General features: G+C 33.4%; 1 protein-coding gene across 2 annotated transcripts; it reads right to left on the bottom strand.

Annotated features, from left to right (window-relative positions):
• Positions 1 to 534: 534 nt before the first annotated feature.
• On the bottom strand, positions 535 to 6,524 carry LOC140439122 (uncharacterized). 2 transcript variants are annotated; one of them, XM_072528823.1, is made up of 3 exons: positions 6,274 to 6,524; positions 4,829 to 5,246; positions 535 to 1,848 (listed from the first exon to the last, which is right to left on the bottom strand). In XM_072528823.1, exons 1-3 carry the CDS (start codon positions 6,394 to 6,396, stop codon positions 1,493 to 1,495), a joined length of 897 nt encoding a protein of 298 aa, XP_072384924.1. In that variant the 5' UTR covers positions 6,397 to 6,524; the 3' UTR covers positions 535 to 1,492. The 2 variants fall into 2 exon arrangements, with proteins under 2 accessions (XP_072384924.1, XP_072384926.1); XM_072528825.1 differs by having other exon boundaries at positions 6,104 to 6,429.
• Positions 6,525 to 21,690: the final 15,166 nt, after the last annotated feature.

Here is a 21,690-nt window from a genome sequence, read left to right on the forward strand (position 1 = left end):
GCATTTAAAAATGTGGGCTTGAGCGTCCGGTACCCCACAAATAGTACACTCTGCCGAGGCAGATTTGCCTATTCTATTTGTGAAGGTGCCAAAATTACTATGTCCGGACAGAAACTACGTCACGAAGTAGTCTAGTTTCCTGAACTTACATTCCCACCACGGTCTCAGATCGGGAATAGTCTCCTTCGTCCACCTTGACTTTCCGCTAGCATTCGCCCATTCTCTCTGCCACTCCACTATCGTTCTTTCTCTCTCATTTTCATCTATATTTACATCCATCCTCCTCGCATACATATGTACATGCATACATCTACAACTACCTATTACTACTTATTAAATATATGTTTCCACTGACAGAGTGCATATTTTCTAAAAAAATACATATTTAATGCATATTTTGGGGTAAATTAGTGCATATTTATGCGCATATGAGCGCAAAATGAGGTAAAATTCTGAACCCAATATATGAAAATACAAAAATTGATTTGGCAAATAAATTGTCAAAGAGACCGAATAAAATGATACACGTTTAATGGTAAAAACTTTATTTATAAATACATGTACAAAATAAATAAATATTATTTAAAAATATCCATTTAAAAATCAACTAAAATTTAATAACAGACCTACGGAAAATAACAGCCATACAGTACGTAATACCTAAGAATATTTTAACGATTTTATAATAAAAATTAATTCTTTTAAATTTACGTAAGCAACATATTACTAAAATACATAAAGAATTTATTTTTAATCTCAAAACTACCATAAAATGAGATCACTAACTTATCATCATAAGAGGAACTTATTAACGAATGCAAGTGATTATTACTACGGGGATAACTGTTTAATTTGGATCTTTTAGTATTTGATTTATTATCTTGGAAGACGTCATTGAGAAGGGACTGAGTGAGAGAAATATCAGGCTTTTCTGTTTGGTCCGAACAGTTTATTACATGTGACATTTACACAATCATGCCGACTAATAAATACACCAAAAATTAACTATATTAAAGCAGAATAATATGCCAAAAAAGCACATTTATTTGTAGCTACTATGACACATATATCTCTCTAATTTCCTAGTAAACTTACTAGTGGAAAAAATGTATGCGCAGGCAATTCTTTTGCATATCTCTTTGTGTATCATTCAGTGTACACAGATTTGCGAATTTGCGGATTTAAAAGACTAAGTCTAGACAAATTACGACTTCATGGTGTGTCAGAGCCTTCGAAGTGTTTTTCTTGAGAAATAGTTTTACTATGAAATTACACAGTAATGGCCACAAATACCCATAGAGTATCATATTAAAAACCTTGTCAAATTCCAGAAAGAAATATATTTAAAATATTTAAATTATTATATATATTAAGGACGGTGATTACAGATATTTAATAAAAAATGTCATTGGACATCTCATTATTCGAAGTCATTGCATTCTTAATATAAAAGTACGATAAAAATATAAAATTCTCCTAAAAAAAGATACAGCTATTGATAACTTCTAGACGTACTAGCCTCTTGGCAAGTCCTACTTCTCCTATGGCAATCCAATTTATCTTTCCTGCTAAATTTCTTATCACAATGTTCGCACGCGAAAGGCTTTTCTCCCGTGTGCAGTTTTTGATGTCTGAGCAGATTTGAGGTGTTGCCGAAACACTTGTTACAGTAACGACACGGAAACGGCTTCTCTTTGGTGTGCTTTCTCAGATGCTTCTTGAAGTCTCCCTTGTGCGTGAACGTCTTCTTGCAGTATTCGCATGTTAGGATTCGTCTGGGAGTGTGAGAGTGACTAGATGTGGACGGTTCCGGTTCGGATTTTTCTCCAAAGCTTTTTTGTTCTATACCTAGAAAATAATAAGTATCCATAAGCCAAATGAAAAAGTACTGGGTAGAAAAGACACACAAAAAGCAAGATCAAATGATGGATATTGATTTAGCGTATAAGTTCAATAGAAAATTTTAGCCACTCTGTCTTCTGAAAGTTCCATCTTCGTCTGGGAATGGATCGGATTATCGGAATCTGGATCTGGAGGATGTTGACTGCGTGGGAAATTTTTCATGACTTTTCTTGTTATATAGACAGGTTGATTTTGATAGTTTTGGGTTGAGAAACAGAGGTCTGGGTTGTATTCTTTTTTCCATCTTGCGGATCTAAACGTTCCCCTGTCTTTTACATCAAATATTATTATTATATACTCATACAAGTGTTTCACCGTTCTGGTCATTGGTGTGATATTTCCACAACGTATGGTGACTAATAAAATCTTCCATATAAACTGCCGGATGATAAAGATGGGACAGTACTTCAGGAGGCCATTTGATTTTTGGGGACTTATATATATTAGCACCTATGAATTCTCTGATTTTTCATGATTTGAATGTTGCCATTGGTACTGGTGTTCACCAGATAGGCGTTTTCTATGTTGCTACGAATATATGTTATACAGCCATATATATGATGATATATTACACCAAGAATTTCAAATCCTGGTACTCTAACTCTACGTTTTAGATCAGTTTCATCACCTACATGAGTTTCTTGAACAGAAGCCACGTCAATGTTATTTTCTATTAGTATTTTAGATAGTACCTCACACTTTGATCTACTAAGTGCCTCTATATTTAGTTGATATATTCGGAGGCTGAGTCCAATTCTTCTTGTCAGATAGTTCTGAGAAGAACTAGTTTTTGTAATTTTTTCCACGTATATCGATGTCTAGGAGATCTTTAAGAAGTAGTGGCCAAATGTCGCTCTAGCTCATTTAGAGTTACCCAGGGTATACGTGTCAGTTTATTTTACGGACGCGAGCTAGATTACACCCCAAAAAATGATGGATAGATAAAGTAGGAGTAGTCTAAAAAAATAGGCATTGTAGTTAGAACAGAACAATAAAAATAAATAGATAATGTGATAGATAATGGGATAGATAATGTGATAATATAATGGCATAAGCATGAATAGATACTGAGAAAAAGATTACCGATGAGGTAAGGTAGGTAGTAAAAGCAAAAAGAGTGATTAAAATAAAATTTTAAATTTTTTAGATATACCAATTATTATTACATAAAAATAGATACTTTAAGGAAAGGTGCAGTCCTCAGATCATGTTCGATCGAATCATAATCATTTCGAGAACCGAGTCTTTCAGGTTAACATGAATTTCCGGATCTGTGATCTAAATGGTTCACCTTCTATAAAGATATGGTCACATTTTGAATACACATACAGATATCTAGAAGCAATATTTATTCGAGAAAAAAAGACAATGAAGAAATTAACACCAGAGTAGTACAAGTCATGAAAGTTATAGGATGTCTGACCGGAATTAGGAAGAAATCATGGAGTTTCTGAGAATAAGAAGACATACAAATAAGGAAATTCAAGTGCTCGAACTGACACCTATAAACAAGAAAAAAAAGAAGCTTGAAAAAGTTGGATGAACAGGTATAAATCTGTTCAGGTATAAATTATTGTTGGCAAAAGAGCTTCAAGTATTCATAAATTTAGGATTGTATTAGTTTAGAGATACTAGAAATAAGCCAAAGTTGGAAAAAGACAACAATAGAACCCAAGAAACAATTACAGAACATGAGAAGAACAGGAAAGAAGCTAAAAGAATCTGCAGGCAAAAAAAAAGAGAGAATATTTAGAAAGAAAATTAAAAACAATAGAGGAGCATTACATTAGCAAAGAAATAAAAAATTTCTATCAAGAAGTGAAGAGAAACAGACAAACAAATAACACGCAAATAATTTTTTGTAGGAATAAATAAGGATTGCTCCTTGGAAATACTGCAGAGAAATTAAACAGATGGGTACAATAATTTGAAGAACTGCTAAATAATGAAGAACAGATGCAAACAGATGAGGCAATGGGCCAATCAGAGGATAATGATGAGGAGTACGTAGAGGAACCAACAGAAGGGGAAATAAAGGAAACAATAAAATGGCTTAAAAACGGCAAAAGTGCAGGGGAAAATGGAATCTCGGCTAAAATTTTAAAGGAAGGAGAGGTCACACTGCAAAAAAACCTATGTAATTTGATACTGAGAGTGTGGATAAAGGAGAAAATGCCAGAGATATGGAAAATTACAGAGGGATAGCGCTACTGGATGTTGTGTAAAAAATATTAGCAAAGATCATACGTAATAGATTTAAAAAATACAATGGCATAGTAGGTGAATACCAAGGAGGGTTTAGAGGAGGAAGATCGACAGTGGATCAAATATTTACCTTAAAATTTATACAAAATAACAGTTACGAACAAAACCTAGGACTCCACATGCTCTTCATTGATTTTAAATAGGCGTATGACTCTATCGATCGGGAAAAGTTGTATAAAGCTCTACAAAATTTAGGAATATCAAGAAAGGTAATAAAATTAGAGTGGTCATAGATATATAGGTTATGTAGAAAAAATGTAATGGGGCCACACACATATGGTTGATAAAGTTAGAATACGTATGTCGGTAGTATTTGCGAACTTAAATCCATTGAACCAATCTTAGCCTAAATAAATGGATATGTCACGAGAAACAAGATCACTTTTAAACTTTTGGCAATTAGCAAAATGTCATACGACATGAAGAAAAAATCTGAAAACTCGATGATATGATAATAGAAGAAATAATAAAGGCAATAATTATAATTGAGATACAAAGACATACACAACGAAATGGTTAAAGTATTCTTTTAATAAAAAATAATAGATATAACCAGGCGAAATATCGTTACTTGGGATTCTGAAAAATACTATGCCAAGAACGGTTTAAATACAGCAACTAATGGGAAAAGTACAATATTACAAAAAAAACATGATTTTACCTTGTAGCAGTATCGGCAGACTTCCATACTTGTTTTGACAGCTGTCACATTTACAATTGTAGTCATCCGTACAGGGTTCTATATCTATACAAGGATCCAAATGTTGAGGTATTTCTGGTAAAGGCTGAGGAACAATCGAATACATGGGTTGAGCCTGGTAGGGGTATTCGTAATATTGCTTTTGGAACTGCTCTTCAACTGTCACAGGTGGAAAAGTCGTCGCATAGTCTAAAGTTGAAGGGTTGAATGGTTCGTCTTCGTATTGTTGTTCTCTAGGCAACGGTGGAAAGCCTGGGTAATGCATGGTTGAAGTATATTCCTCGGTGGTGGTTATTCCGTACAATAAAAAGTACTGAGGGTATTTTATTTTTGTGTAACACTGTTGGCAAGCTTCTAGTGGCGCTGTGAGCATCAGTACCTAAAAATAATTGATTTATTTGTAAAATATTTATAGAAATTGATTATCAGCAGTATTTAAAAATATTTTATGATAAACGTATACAGAATCTGCATCAGGAAGTTTTAAGTCTGCTTAAAAGTCTAACCTTGGTGGTATATGATTGAAAATGGTGATATAAATTGCCGAAAGAAACTAAAATTCTTTGAAGTACGTCAAAGATGTGTTAAATAATGATCTACATTATGAAAGAGATGGACCCCAAATAGAAGAATAGGAAACAGGCTGCAACAGTTGTTTACCATTTTTAAAGAATAGTAGAAATAATAGACAAGTTTCAATTATGTTAAAGATCATTTTTCCATTTATAGATTTTTGTTATCGACAGAAACGTGGTACAAATAATTTCTAGAAGAGTTCCTAATTTGCTCAAAAATGTCATCTAATCAAATAGTCTGTTTTTCAATTCTTCTTGCTGATTAGCATGTCTGGAATTCTTTCAGTCTCCCACTTCCTCTTTTGGAATCAATCTATCGCCAGTATCCATCCTCAACTTAAGACACCTACCATATATATATCAAGGTCATCAATCGCTAGAATGTTAAATAATTGCTTAACTTGACAAAGATTGTAATAACCCTCACAAAGAAGGAATAAGTGGGAAAACTGTCAATTCAGAAAAACTTGTGCAATAGATTAAACAAATTCGCAATGATCGAAACTTAACTATTTCAAAGAAAGTTTTACCACCGATTTGGCATCCTAGGTGAGAATATGTAAAAAGACCTAGGTTTCGGAAGTACTATTTACACTAGAATCTAATTTGACTATTTTTTGATAGAACTTGTGTATAAAACAAATATTAAAATTATACAAACTTGGTAGATGTTTAAAATCCAAAATATTCGACCGCACTTGAAACCTTGAGTTAAAACCACAAGAACTGAATCCAAACACAAACACTTTCGTATAACACCAAAATTGAAAAAAAATTTAAAAAAAATCGCGCACTTAGACTACCACTAATTTTAGTTGCATGTAAACTTACATATCTTTTATCGCTTTCTAGTAATTTAAGTGCTAGAACTCTTTCTTGTCCTGTTAGGCTTACTAGACCGACTGACTCATGTTTCAGACAAACACCACATTGATATACATCACTAAAACTCATGATAATTCTTCCCGATTCTGATAATTTGTTAAAATGAACCGTAAATGATTAAATGAACTTTCCAATTCTAAATCGTTGCCGGGCTGAGTCAGGCGCATGTCTTACATTTCGCACTCAATCACACGTAAAATCCTAAATCTCAACATTTAAACAGAAACAGACTATCCGTAAATCAATACGTCGAACGACGAAAGGAGATTCCAGTTCAGGATTTTATAATCCACGGAGTACGCGTACTTGAGAATGACGTCATAGTTTGGGGAAATACTCTTACCGTATAGTGAGACGTAAGAGGTGAAGTTGATCGGGATCCCCGGTGTCCCTACCACTTGTAGCTGTAAGCACATGGTAGGCAATGTTGCCAGTTCTAAGAAATTTCTGTGAACCAGATTTTTAAATAAAATATATTTACAAAATAATATGTAAATAGTTTAGTATATAGATACTATATATAACTATATTTATATGGTTTATAAGTTTATAAGATACAAGATAATCTAATAAAGTTCGGTAAAGGTCTCTTCTACCACGTTTGTTTAATAGAAACACGTTATTTTGAAAACATTTTATTCAACAAATTCAGAAGAAATATACAGTAACATTGATATATGAGTTTCACTGTTTACTTCTTCACTTCGCATGAATCGTTATGCCTTCCAGCGTAATATTTTTTGTTATAAAGTTTGTCACTTATAGATTTCTTCCTATTTTCCCAGTCTGTACTCATTGTTCGTATTTTTTTATCGCCTTTCCTCTTTTTTTGTCCAATATCATTTATTCTGTATATCCATTGTTTCATTGATCTGCTTTTTTTTTCTTTGGTCGTCGTAGTTTATGGTCGTCGTAGTTTCTATGGTTGCCCGGTCAGCTTTCTTTTCTAGGGAGAACCGTGTGATTGCTGACGTGCAGCGGCATTCCCACGTTAAAATATTTCACACATAGTTATCTTCCGGGGACAACATCAGTCCTAAGCTCAAAAGTCCTGCAGTGATCAATGAGTTACGACGGGTGCAGGACTGGGCAGTCTGGGAGCCCCTAGTGACAAACCGACACGTATGCGACAATATTGTACAAAAAAAGGGGATCCCATGAATTAGAAAACTACAGACCTATAAGTCTTCTTAGTCACCTATACTAACTCCTTACAAGAATAGTAACGAATCGTCTTGAGAAAAAACTTCATTTCTACCAGCCAATAGAGCAAGCGGGATTTCGTACTGGATTTGAAACAAATGATCACCTACAGAGCATTAAAACAGTAATAGAAAAGACTATCGAATATAATCGACCACTCGTTCTGGTTTTTGTAGATTTCCATAAAGCCTTTGGCACAGTCGAATTTGACTAGGAAATCCTGGAAGCTATACAAGCATGCCGCATTGACTACCTATATACAAAGTTAATTTACAAATATATACAAGAACGCAACTATGTCGGTGAAACTAGTGAAACTACATAAAAACACAAATCATATCCCAATCGGGAGAGAAGTCCGACAGGGTGATACCTTATCGCCTAAACTGTTTACCGCAGTTCTAGAATATGCTTGTAAAAACTTAACTGGGAAGAGAAAGGCCCGAACATTGACGATAAAAGATTAACAAATTTGAAATTTGCAGACGACATAGTTTTGTTCTTGGACAACCTTAAGGAGATATGTACAACGCTATATGAACTTCAGTTAATGTGTGCCAGTGTGGGTCTCAAAATAAATATCTCCAAAAAAAATTTATGACAAACCTAATACCTAGCGGAAATATCAATATTGGAGACAACGAAGTAGAGCTGATGGAAAAATACATATACCTTGGACACGAAATAAAGACAACCAAATATGCGAACTACGAAGAAGAATAAATCTAGTATGGGCAGTCTATGGAAAACTCAAAGACATCTTTAAAAGCAATATGCCAATTTCTTTAAAACGTAGAATATTTGACCAATGTGTGTTGCCTGTGATGACCTATGGTGCCGAAACTTTGACATTGACAGCTACAACTTCTAAATGCAAATAGCTCAGAGGAAAATGGAAAGTTCAATACTGAGTATATCGTTTCGTGACCGAGTTAGAAATGAAGACTTAAGACGAAGAATAGAGGTTACCGATGTAATTTCCCGAATTGCCACACTGAAATGGAACTGGGCCGGACACGTCGCCCGAATCAGTGATGAAAGATATACGAAGAGATTGTTTGAGTGGAGGCCGAGGTTAGACAAAAGAAGTAGAGGAAGACCCCCTACTCGCTTGGCTGACGACATCAATAGAATGTTCAGTCATTGGATGAAAAGTGCTCAAGATAGAGCACAATGTACAAAAATGAGGGAGCCCTATGTCCAGCAGTGGACTCAAAGGGCTGGGTGGTGATGATGATGATGCAACAAGTGTGTGATCGCCGTTTCTGCTCGAGGAAAGGATGTAGAAAATTCGTGTGCTGCACTTGTGACAGAGCAGTCCTATTAAGAGTCCACTCTACTCAACCTGAATGGGGACGGGACTACAAAAGGTGTCCTAAATATAGGCAGCCTAATTATAGCTCCACTGGATAACCGCTTCCAGAGGCAACACTACTTTGCGGTCGAACTTTGCGACATGAAATCTACGTACCTTAATGCATACTGTCACGAATAGTAGGCCGCAACGAAGAATATCATTAATAGCTCAGTATTGAACTGAGAAAATTTAATATCGATATTGCTGTTCTGGTTTAAACCAGAAGAGCAGAAGAAAGTCAACGTAAACATCATGGTGGTGGCTACACTTTCTTTTGGTCGGAAAAGCAGAAAACGAAGCCCGTATCACACCTTTGTCTTTCTTTTTGTATTAACTGCTTCCTAATATGTGGATATCATAAAGATCCACTTTTTCTGTCAACTATACTTCTTCTGCTTAGAGATGTTAAATTTCATCGTTTATTATCTTGTCTTGTGTTTTTTCTTCTCTTGATTATTTCTGTTGTTTGTGAGTTATAATGATTCTGCAAATCAAAAGTTCTCCCTAAGTCTATATTTTTCCATCCCTATTATTGTTTAACAATATAGTTAAGTATCTGTAATTTTTGTCTCCATTCCCATTTTTCCTTTTGATTTATTTGCTTTAATTTACACAATCTATTAATAAACTGCTGATAAAATATTTTTGATTTTTTGCGAAGCTATTCCTTAACAGCCATCACCTCTGCATTCGAATTGAACCGACTATTTTAACCCATTATCTACCAATGTCCAATTTTGGGACACGTTTTCAATTTTTATTATTTCAATAACTGTAGCTTTTTTGTTAAAAATAGCCATTAGAATATTTAGAACATATCTCCCTCTTTATAATAATAATTAAGGGATTCCAATAACAAAAATGCTGTATTGGCGTCTTACCAAGTATCCTTATTAGTTGCAAAAAGTCGTAAGCCTAACACTATTGTTGAAGTTGGAAGCTCCTCCACTATGTTGGGAGAAAAAGCTTCAAAATAACTGGACGTTATATCGTTATCCAACAGTACAGTGAAGTATAGAATCGTTAATATGTCAGAAAATGTTAAAGCGAACAGATTTTATGCTTTGCAATTCGATGAGACCACAGATATTAGCAATGCCGCCAATTTGCTTACATTTGTTCGTTACGAATACAACGACGGTCTAATTGAGGATTTTCTGTTCTATAGGCCTCTGCCTTCTCATACTACAGGTGAAGCAGTATTGCAAGACTTTATGTCCACCCATCAAATACCGTGGAAAAAATCTGTGGCAGTTAGTACTGTACGGATGGACTATGACCGGTAGAAGAACAGGATTTCAGTCGCGCGTAAAGAAGATGAATCCATATATTATTTGGCATCGTTGTTGCATTAATCGAGAAGCATTAGCTACTAAAAAATAAAGCGAGACTTCTAAATTAAAGCATTTTCGCTATGCTTTGTGAAGACATTGGAAGCATTCACAAGCAGTTTTTAATACATGTTGAGGTGTGTTGTTTGTTTCGTGGCAAAGTCGTATCGTATGTTTTCGAGCTGAGAGATGAGATTAGAATCATTTTTTTTTTGAAGAATTTAGCAGGCAGCGTAAGTTAATATGCTAATAATTTCAATAACTTTGAATGTCTTACAACGGTGGCATATTTGGCTAATATCTTCAGTACCGTTAATGAGCAAAACTTAAGTCTACAAGGAAGAGATAACAACATCTTCCAAGTTGAAGATAAAATAGAGACTATGATAAAAAAACAACTACAATTTAGCGTTTTTGGAATCTTTTGGTGGGGACATGTTACCAACGCAAATAGAAGAAGAAATTATTCAACACCTCAGAAATTTGCGGTCTTCCTTATAACTTATTATGTATAATTTAATGAAATTTTTATGAAATAAAAACTGGATAACTGACTCTTTCAACGCAAATGTTTCAGATATCATCGGCTTAACCACGATACGGGAAAATTATTTAATAGAAATATGTGATTTAGGTTTAAAAATTAATTTCAAAGAATCTTCCTTATCAAATTTTTGGATAAATATAAAAACAGTTTATAAAGAAATATCCGAAGAAGCATTGAAATATTTACTGCTTTTCTCAGCCGTATACCTCTGTGAAAAGGGATTTTCAGCTCTTGTATATCTCAAAAATAAATACAAAAACAAATACAATTGGAATTCGATGCAACTTTGACTTTTTTTAAATAAAAAAACATCTTCTTCTTCTTCTTCTTCGGCTTTTCCCAATATGAGTTCCCCGTTTTCGTCCTCCACAGCACTCTATTCTCCCAGTCACCTTCTCTGAGGTCTCTATCTATCATAGCATTTCCGACGTATGTTTTCCATATTGTAGCAGGTCTTCCTCTCTGTCTTCTTCCCGGCGGGTCCCAGTTTAATATTCTTTTCGGCCACCTATGCTCTGGCATTCTTTGTACATGCCCGTACCACTGCAGGGCTCTGTTTTCCAACTTTTTTGTAATTGAGCATTTTACTTCCATTCTGTTCCATATTTCCTCCGTTCTTATTCTATCCGCTCTTGTGATTTGTAGACATCTTCTCATAAAGTCCAGTTCAACTGTTCTTATTTTATTTCGTATTGTTGTTGTCATTGGCCATACTTCCGCTCCATATAGGGTAATATTAATCATTATGCTTTGAAAAATCCTCTTTTTGTTTTCTTTGGTTAGAGTGTTGTTCCATATCACTCCATGAAGTGCTCTTGTGGCTTGTTTTCCCTGTGCTATTTTCATTTCTATATCTTTCATACAAGTACCATCTCGGCTAATCATTGACCCTAAATACTTAAAAGCCTTACAATTCTTAATAGTCTCTTCTTCTAAACTTAAGTTCAAATCTGCAACCTCGGGTCCAATACATAAGTATTCGGTCTTGCACATATTTATCTTGAGTCTCCAAAGCTCATATTCTTCCTTTAATTTTCTTATCATATATTCCATATCCTCCCTGTCTTGTGCAAAAATGACTTGATCATCTGAGAAAAGTAGTGAATGTAATATATTCTCTTGTACTGGTATGCCCATTGTTCCGCATTTTCTATACCATCTTTTCAAAGCCTGATCTATATATATATATATATATATATATATATATAAATATATATATATATATATATATATATATATATATATTCACCCATTTCTCTCTAACGCGCATTCTTCTCATTGCTTCCCATAGTTGTTTCCTGGGAGCGCTATCGTATGCTTTCTCTAAGTCGATAAAGGTCATATGTGTTTCAATGTTTTTTTTTCTTTGTTCTTTTCAATCACCTGTCCCATAATGAATATATTATCTAAACATGATCTGGCTTTTCGGAATCCGGCTTGTTCTTCGCTATAATGGTCCATGTGTTGTTCTAGTTTTTCTTTTATAACTGATGAAAAGATTCTTGCTATTGAAGGCATTACACTGATCCCTCTGTAGTTATTTGGTGACTTTTGTCACCTTTTTTGAAAATGGAGGACATGTATGATAAATTGCACTCATCGGGAATCTTCTCTCCTGCTTCGATTTTATTAAACAACATTCGTATAAAGGATACTATCCTTGCGCCTCCATATTTCAGCAGTTCCATTTTTATGTTCCCTGGTCCTGGTGCTTTATTGTTTTTGGATTTCTTTAGTGCTTCATTTATATCTTCCTCTGATTTGTACTTTCTCAGTTATTATTGTCACAGGGTCGTATGAGATATACTACTGCCTATTCTCCTGCAATAATTTTGTGTAATGCTTTGTCCACTCTTTTGATGTAATTATCTGTATGGTATTTTTACTTCGTTTATTACTTCTGATGTTTTTTATTTTTTTCCATGCTTCCGTTGATCTGTTATACCCTAATAAAAAATATTTAGTAGTCAAACAGCAGCACCAAATTTCATATATTAATACAATATTTTTAATTTTCGTAAAAATGTTTTTTAGTAAGTAAAATAAATTGTTCTAAATTTATTCCTGTGCTCTTTATTAAGAGGGTACTTAAAATTGTACTTGATTTTGTAAGGGTTTACGGACTGTAAAAGATTAAGAAACGGTGCCATAGATAATGGTATCATGAGACCTTTTAAACGAATAAAAAATTTAGGTGATGATATCTCACACATAATTTGTTAGTTAAATTCACAGCTAATGAGCGCTTAATTATAGACCGTTTATTTAAGTATCTATCATCTAGAATTATATTACGCATCTTCTCTATACTTTCATCGGTGTTGTTGTTTTTTGCTATATTTCAAGTAAATAGTCTTCAACCAAAGTTTGACCATATTTAAACAATGCTGTTCATTTCAATAAATTACAGTAAATTTAAATGAAATCATTGTCGAAGCAAACCGTCCATAACGAATTATTTTTTACTGTATAAACTTAAATTTTTAATTGATTAATCGCACAAAATATGATACAGACTGCACGTACCAATACTTCTTTAAAATCAAGGTATTACCCGAATTCCGATATTTGTGACGATAGTCACGTCGAAAACCTCTTTTCATCTCCAAAGCAGTTATAAATATACTAAGGTTAAAGAGTTTGTTGAGAAACTATGTTTACGCAAATCTGTATTCTAGGAATTTTATACCAAAAACATATTTTACATATTACTACTATATTGCGAAAAGAAAGTGAGTCAACCGCTCATCTAATAAAGCAGGTAAATACCGTTAATACGTGAAGTTTACATATTATAAATTTCTACAGGTGTTGAACAAATAATAAAAACATTCAAAGAAAACAATTTTATAAAAGGTAGAAACAATTTTTTTATTGGTACCCCATTTTGCTTATTTGTGGCTCAAAATCATCTTCATCGTCAGAAGAAACTGTCTTTGCAATAGATATTTGCGGTAAAGACGATGGATTTTCACAAACTTCATTCTCGTTCTGTGTAGCTTTTCCTTTTCTGACAATGTAATCAGTAATAAAACTTTGCGATGATGATGCTAGTATTTTTTTATGTAGGTAACGATATCCTGACATGCAGTTCTGCAGCTTACGTTGTAATTTAAAGGCTTATTCAGAATTAGGGTCATTAATAAGAAAATGATTTTCTAATTTATTGCAAAATTGAAGACCTTCTCGAATTTATTTGACAGTGAGGGGAGTTGGTTTTTCTTCCCCATTATTATCATCTTCTAGACTCACGACGCCATCTAAAGTTAGATCTAAAGTTTGATCAATTATATCATGGTCACTTAATGCATCATCCACAAGCAATTCATCTATATCATCGTGGCTGAAGGTATTAAAACCATCTTTCCGCCAATTTCATGTGCCAAATTAGTTATATCATCTGATAGTGTCGATGTTTAAATGGTTGCATTGCTTATTGCACATTCTGGCCAAACCTTTTTTCAACAGGCATTTAAAGTTCTTGGTCTTATTTGAGCGGAAGCAGATACAACATGAATCAAACAATCAAAAATTGCTCTACACGTCTTTTACTGTTAAGGGCTCATTTTCTAGTTTACTCACGATGGATTTCTGAGTTGCCTTTATGTAATATTTTTTAAACGTTGCAATTAGGCCTTGATCGAATGGCTGAATGAGGCTTGTTGTATTGGACGGAACAAATACTATTTGAACGTTTGGATGTTTTAAGTGTGGATAACCTGCTACATTGTCAATAATTAATAAAACTTTAAAATCGAGAGATTTTTTCTTCATATCGGCTACTTCTGGCACGAAGCAATCATTGAACCATTCTGTAAAAATAGCTGTCGTGGTCCAGGCTTTCTTGTTAGCCATCCAATACACTGGCAGGTGTTTTAAATCTTTGCTTCATCTGCTGTAGCACTTTCTCCTGTATCTTGATATTATGAAGTGCATTTCTTTTTATAAACCCGGTTAGCAATCATTTGCTAGCTGAAAATTCTTTACCAGCTTGAGAAGTTGTGACTCTGACTATTTCATTAACTCATAAAATTGAAGAGCTTTTTCCTGGATTAAATAACCAATTACAGGAATTCTTCTTCGAATTAGTTCCTCAATACAAATTATAGCTTTTTCTGTTCTTTCTTATAATATATCCCTTGAGTAAGATGAAAATTTGGCGCTTAATTTTCTACCAGAAATTATAGATTTTCTTATAGCAACTTCATTCTTCCTAATTGCTCTTACAGTTGGTTCGCCTAAATTAAAATGGTTTCCGATTATTATTATTATTATTATTATTAGTATACATAAGTGAGGGCAGAGGAACTAAGTCCCTATTATGCCCACAAACAAAGAAATTTCATTAATAACCTACTAGTAAAAAAAAAACAAAAATTACAAATAAAAGAAATAAAATTACAATTTTTGGTTTAAAAGAAAAACAATATTTTAACTATAATGTAAAACGGTCAAGTCTGTTTTTGAACGAATTGGTAGAAGGAGCAGAGACAATGTTATCGTTAAGGTTATTCCAGCACTCAAAAACTTTATTTGGTAAAAAGTTCTGCCTTGATCTTGTAGAAAAATTTTCTTTCTTCAGTTTGAACTGATGACCTCTGAGGCGTTCATCTTGATTAATGATAAAAATTTCATCGAGATTTCCAAAATTGAATTTTAATATTTTAAAAGTTGTAATTAAGTCTCCACGTTGTCGGCGAAGTTCAAAGGAAGTTAGGTTAGCCATACTAAGTCTTTCTGCATAAGAAGGTCTTCTCGGTCCCAAAGAAATTCGGGTGGCTTTTCTTTGAACGTTTTCCAACATAGTCTTGTCTCGAACCAGATCAGGATACCACGTTGGTCCAGCGTATTCAAGTATGGGTTTTACGTACAGAGTGTAAAGTTTACAGAATGCTTGCATTGAAACTCTCGAAAAACACCTCCGAATAAGATACAGTCTGGAGTTCGCACGTTTACAAATAGAGGTAATATGGTCGGACCAAGTTAGGCTGCTGTTTATGATAACACCAAGATCGTTATACGAAAACACTGAAACTAATGGCTGCCCGTTAACAAAGTACAGCACAAGTGGGTTATTTTTACCAATTCGAAGCACTACACATTTTTCGGCGTTTAAGGGTAGTAACCACTGGGAACACCAAGTTAAAATAGAGTCCAAGTCCATTTGGAGGGTTAGCTGGTTTGTGATTGGATTGGCATATATTTTTGTGTCATCAGCGTAGAACGATATTTTACTTGAGACATAATAATGAACATCGCTGGTGTAAACCGTAAACAGCAGAGGTCCAAGAACGGAACCCTGAGGCACTCCACTTTCCACTAACCTATCCTGTGAGAAAGATTCGCCAACTCTAACTTTGTAATATCGATCTGTCAGAAAATCATCTATCCAACGAAGTAAAGTACTGCGAGCTCCGAAATGTTCTAGCTTATGTAGAAGTCTGCGCTTAGGTACACGGTCAAAGGCTTTAGAGAAATCTAGATAAACAACGTCGACCGGCTGCGAACTGTTAAGGGATGACGTCCAGTCGTTAACACAATGCAAGAGATTGGTTAGAGTATAGATTATCGTAGATCCTTCTCCTTTTCCTAAGCGATCTAAAATTGCAATTTTCGTTTTCAACGAAACGCTGTGTTGTTTTTTTTTCTCCATTGAACCAAATAAAATCTTTAAAAATTAAAAAAAAAAATTAGACGTACGATATTGAGATGTCAAAAACCCCATCTAATGAAAAATAAAACTGTACGACAGTCACTTAAAACGTTTCTTATTATACTGCAACGTGGAATCAGCAAAATTTTAAACAACTTTACAATTATAAAACGAAGCACCGCTAAGAAAAAAATTATTTTAAAACTATGACAGGTGACAGGTTATACATTTCAATGCGAAACCTGCAATGATATAATAGGGACATCATGTAACAAGGGAATCCCTTAATTGCAAACGCTCACTTTACTGACATCTTTACTGACATGACGCGATGTGAATAGTTAATATTTAATTATAATAGTTAATAATAGAAATTTTTGGATAAAATACAAACCGCGCGGTTGTTTTTAAAGGCTAAATTTTAATTTTATGTAGTAGTATTACTGCTTTTGGCATCTATTTCCGACTTAATGATATCTGAGCCTGCTGCTTTTCCCTTCTTTAATCTTTCTTTAATCTGCTTATCGACTGTATGACTTCTTCTAATGTTATTTAATGCCTTGAACCTTTTTTAATATTTTTAGTAGTCTCGAGATTGGTTTGCGTAATGTACAGGAATGTCAAATATTATTTTAAAACATTTTTTCCCACAGCGCTTTAGAAACAGTTTTTTGTGATTTACTCAAAACAATAATAGCTGATTCATGTTGTTTCTGAAATGATTGATTTAAATATTAATGATGGACTGACTAAAGAATGAAGACAATGGAATCAACAAGTGAAAAATGCAGTAAATAAAATGAAATAGACCTATCCACATCATCCAGCCTCCAGTAGAAAATAGGAATAATATCAAAAATAATTCATGAATAATGTGATATGTAGACGCAAAGATTCACCCGGTGTGGTGGACTAAATAGATAGTATATCTCAACTTTTCTTATAAATAATCATTTAACCAGAACTATCAAAATTTTTACATAATTTCAACTATGTTTTATATTTTATATAACTTTATTTAAATGCGCTAAACCGATAATACAATCAGCTGAAATTACATAATACACACAATATTTTATAATAAATAACAGTCTTACTAAATCCGGCAACGTTGCTTTACGTCTACCACTTATGAATGAGAATTAAGAAATTACTCGAAGTGACGTCAGGAACTGGTTTGAATGACGACACATACGTAAATAAATACACTTAATAGTAGAGATCATAGTATTCGGGAAATTTGAAGTATAAATCTCTCATTACAGTGTAATTTTTCTTTTTCATTCATGATCCGGAATTGCTTTCGGTTTATTTCCGTGGGAAATTTGAAACATCTGATATGAAGTACATGATTAAGTTTATATAATTTTATTTATAGTAATGCAAATTTCCTATCGGTATGTGTTTTTATTTTTGGAAAAATTAGTGGTTATTAATAAGGATGGTTTTTTACTGTAAAAAACTATCCCCAATTAACTCGTACAATAATCAGTACTTTTCTTGTGCTTTTTTAAAAAAATTGGGACACAAGAAAGTCTCAAGCTACATTTTACATTAATTCTCTGTGAATATTAGTGTTTGGGCTTAAGTCACCCTACAAGATGAATAATAAATAAACATTTTATTAGTTAAAAAAATATTTATTTAAATTTCAAACAAAAAGAACTAAAACTAAAATGAAACTCTACATAGGACCCTAGGTTTAAAAAGAACATCATTTTTAAACAAACAAGTAATAATAAAACAATTTACAAGCTTGTTTTTAAATCTGGAAAGAAATATCGGTTATGTCCAAGTTCCAATGGCTCTGTGAAATCAATATTATCCAGGTGGTAGGATTTTCTTACGGGGACTTCGGGTCATTGCCACAAATTTCTTTCACCAAGTTTTAAAGTACTTACTGGCACTTCGAATTCTATTGCAGCTTTTCTTTGAGATAGGACTCCATTTCTGATAGCTTCTAGAGCTCTTTCTTCTGTGTCTGCCGTGTAATTTCCATAATTTCTACTACCAGCAACACGTTTGTAATTTGAGGGCATCTAAAAAAAAGTCGTTAGTTCTATACAGTTAACAAACTCTGCAGTTGTTGCAAGGCTAAATTCAAATTAAAAATCAGCATTTACTTACTTTAATTTAAATATAGAACCAACGAATGACCAAAATCCAACATTCAACAAACTGGGCCAAAGTCACCCGAAAACCGTTAAATTCTGTACCACTTTGCAAATAACAACCGACCTTATTAGCCTCTACACTTAGACTGAAATACTCTTGGAAGTATTATTGGTTGCCAACCAATTTTTACAGTCAAGAAATCTTACGTAAAATGGCTATATTTTAAAAATTCATTTTTTTCTTATTATAACCAGTATTACCGTGATTTATTAAAATTTTCCTAAAGTTAATATGGTACTGATGGTGCGGTATAATGAAATTTACATGATAATATATTGTACATATGCACTAGTTATTAAAATATTTTTTTCCCAAAATGAGCCAAAGTCACCCTGGCGGGCCAAAGTCACCCGAAATTACGGTATAAACTTGTTAAATACTACGCTAAAACTTACAACTAAAATTTTACAAGTGCTAATAAATCAGAGGATAAGTTGAGCAGATGAACAATATCAGGGTTTTCGTAGTGGAAGATCGTGAACAGACGCAATATTCGTTATAAAGCAAATTACTGCGAAATCATTAGAGTATAATAGAGCATTTCTGTGTCTGATTGACTTAAAGAAAGCGTTTGACAGAGTAAGACTCAAAGATGTAATCCATCTTCTGTATAATAGAGAAGCTCCGACAAATATTTTTAAAACTATTGAAAACATCTATCAAAACAACAAAATGGAAGTTAGAATAGATGGACAACTTACAAAACCTATAAAAATAGGCAGCGGAATAAGACAAGTGGATTCAATGAGCCCCATGCTCTTCAATTTGATCATGGATGAAATCATCAAAAGCGTTAACAAAGGAAGAGGATACAGAATGGGAAACAAAGAAATAAAAATACTCTGTTACGCAGACGACGCAATATTGATAGCCCAAGATGAAGATAGTCTGCAAAGAGTAAAGACTGGTGAATAGATTTAACATAAGAGCAAAAGAATTTAATATGACAATCTCATCTAAAAAAACTAAAACAATAGTAGTCAACAAAGAATTAAGGGGAATCAGAACAAGCAGAATTACTTATAAAGAGGAAGATGAAGAATTCTCTAACATTATAAATTAAATTAGGGATACCAAATGTATGATGATTTCTCACCATATGGTACCCAGATATAGACCTAAAGTAGATTTCCAAGTGAACATTTGCTCAACAAAGGAAATACTCAACTTATACAGACGAATCTAAAACTACAGAAAGGTCGGGTGCAGGAATTTTAGGTAGTGGTGGAAATTTAAACATTTATATTTCACTTGGAGAATGATCATTATCATTCTCAGCGCATTCTACCGATTATGGTGCAGCCTCCCTTACATGGTCGTTCTTCATTTCTCCCCACGATTACGTGGGCAGAACAAAAACGTGCCTGATGTATTTAGATGACATAATCGTCTTGGGGGAGACTTCTGAGGACCATATGAAGAATTTAGAAAACGTTTTTAATTGACTTAAAGCTGCCCAATTGATGTTAAACTCCAAGCAGTGCCAGATATTTCAAAGTAAAGTCATATTTTCAAAGTAAAGTGACACCTTGTGGAATATCTGCTCTAATTTGTTTATAACATTGGTGTCTATGATTAAGGGAACTTACATTTATTATTTTTCATTCACTTAAATTTATTCTTAGTTATTTAATATTACGTAGATAGATATTGAATACTATTATTCTCAATGTCACGATTTTATGTAATTTTTAATGTGATAATTTTCTTTAACTAAGCGCAATTACCACTTTATAATACGTTGAAATGCATTAAACCGTATCTGCTGAGTTAATAAATATATTATTATTCAAAACGTTAGTTATAAATATTTAAAAAAAGATACCAATATTCTGTTAAAGGTAATTCTACTGATTTCTCGTTAAAAGACCGAGTGGAATTCCGGAACTTATTTTTTCATCGGATTCTGTGTAGAGGATATCTAGTATGAGTCATACGCTGTGATTTAGGAAGTTGAAGGATGTCTGTTGGTGTAATACATAAAAGCAAGTCATTCTAAAATTTCTGTGATACTAAATGAGTAATACGGTTACAAAAGAAAATAAATTAAGTTAATAAATTGGTAATATGAATCGAATAACAAAGAAAAAACGGTTTTCCTAAGTAATTAAAAAATAGGTTATAGCAAAGAGTTGCCGAAAGCTACATACAATTTATATACGTGATGAGTGCCTTAAGAACCGGCAAAATAACGCAAAAGATAGAAAACATAATACGTTGTGAAATAAAAAGAGATGAAAGTAGTAGAGGTGGGAAATTATCGATAGAAACCTCTAATTTACATTACATTACATTAGGACTATCGATAGTTTCCCACCTTTAGACGTTAGCTAATGAGCTAGTTGACTTCAGTCATAATATTACAAGTATGACGTCGAACATTAACATTTTTTAAATTTCGCATAAAGTAAAAACTGATTGAAGGCAATAAAGCAAATGTAAGTAAACAGTTTAATTAGTAGTAATTTGATAATTAATTCTGTGTTGACGAATACAGAATAACAAGCTATGATAATTCTGTATTGAGAAGAGTGTATGCGACGTCTCAAATCACAGTTTATTATTGATCAATACTTTAATTTTGGATAAAAACATACTCGTACTTAAACTGTTTTTACTTACATTACGTGATACGTATTACTATGACCGAAGTCAACCAGCTCATAAGCTAACGTCTAAAGGTGGGAAACTTTCGATAGATCTAATGTAATGTAAAGTAAATTATAGGTTAATATCGATAATTTCTCACCTCTACTACTTGCATCTCTTTTTATTTCACAACGTATTATGTTTTCTATCTTCTGTGTTATTTTGCCGGTTCTTAAGGCACTCATCCCTGTATCCAAAATATTCGTTAACTAGTGTATTATGTTTACTGGGAACAATGTACATATTGTACATAAAGACAAACACATAAGTTTTTATATTTTATTGGTACTCCTTCACAACGTGTATCTTTTTATGACCGAGTCAACCTATTGACTGACTTAGACATTCCTCCCTCACTGCTCGTGCTGCCAACCTAAGCTATATCATACAACTAGAATAAAAGTAGTCCATAAACGTAGTTAAAGCGGTATACGAATAACTACCATGA

This window comes from Diabrotica undecimpunctata, chromosome 4, assembly GCF_040954645.1.
Source record: "Diabrotica undecimpunctata isolate CICGRU chromosome 4, icDiaUnde3, whole genome shotgun sequence".
Classification (NCBI taxonomy): domain Eukaryota; kingdom Metazoa; phylum Arthropoda; class Insecta; order Coleoptera; family Chrysomelidae; genus Diabrotica; species Diabrotica undecimpunctata.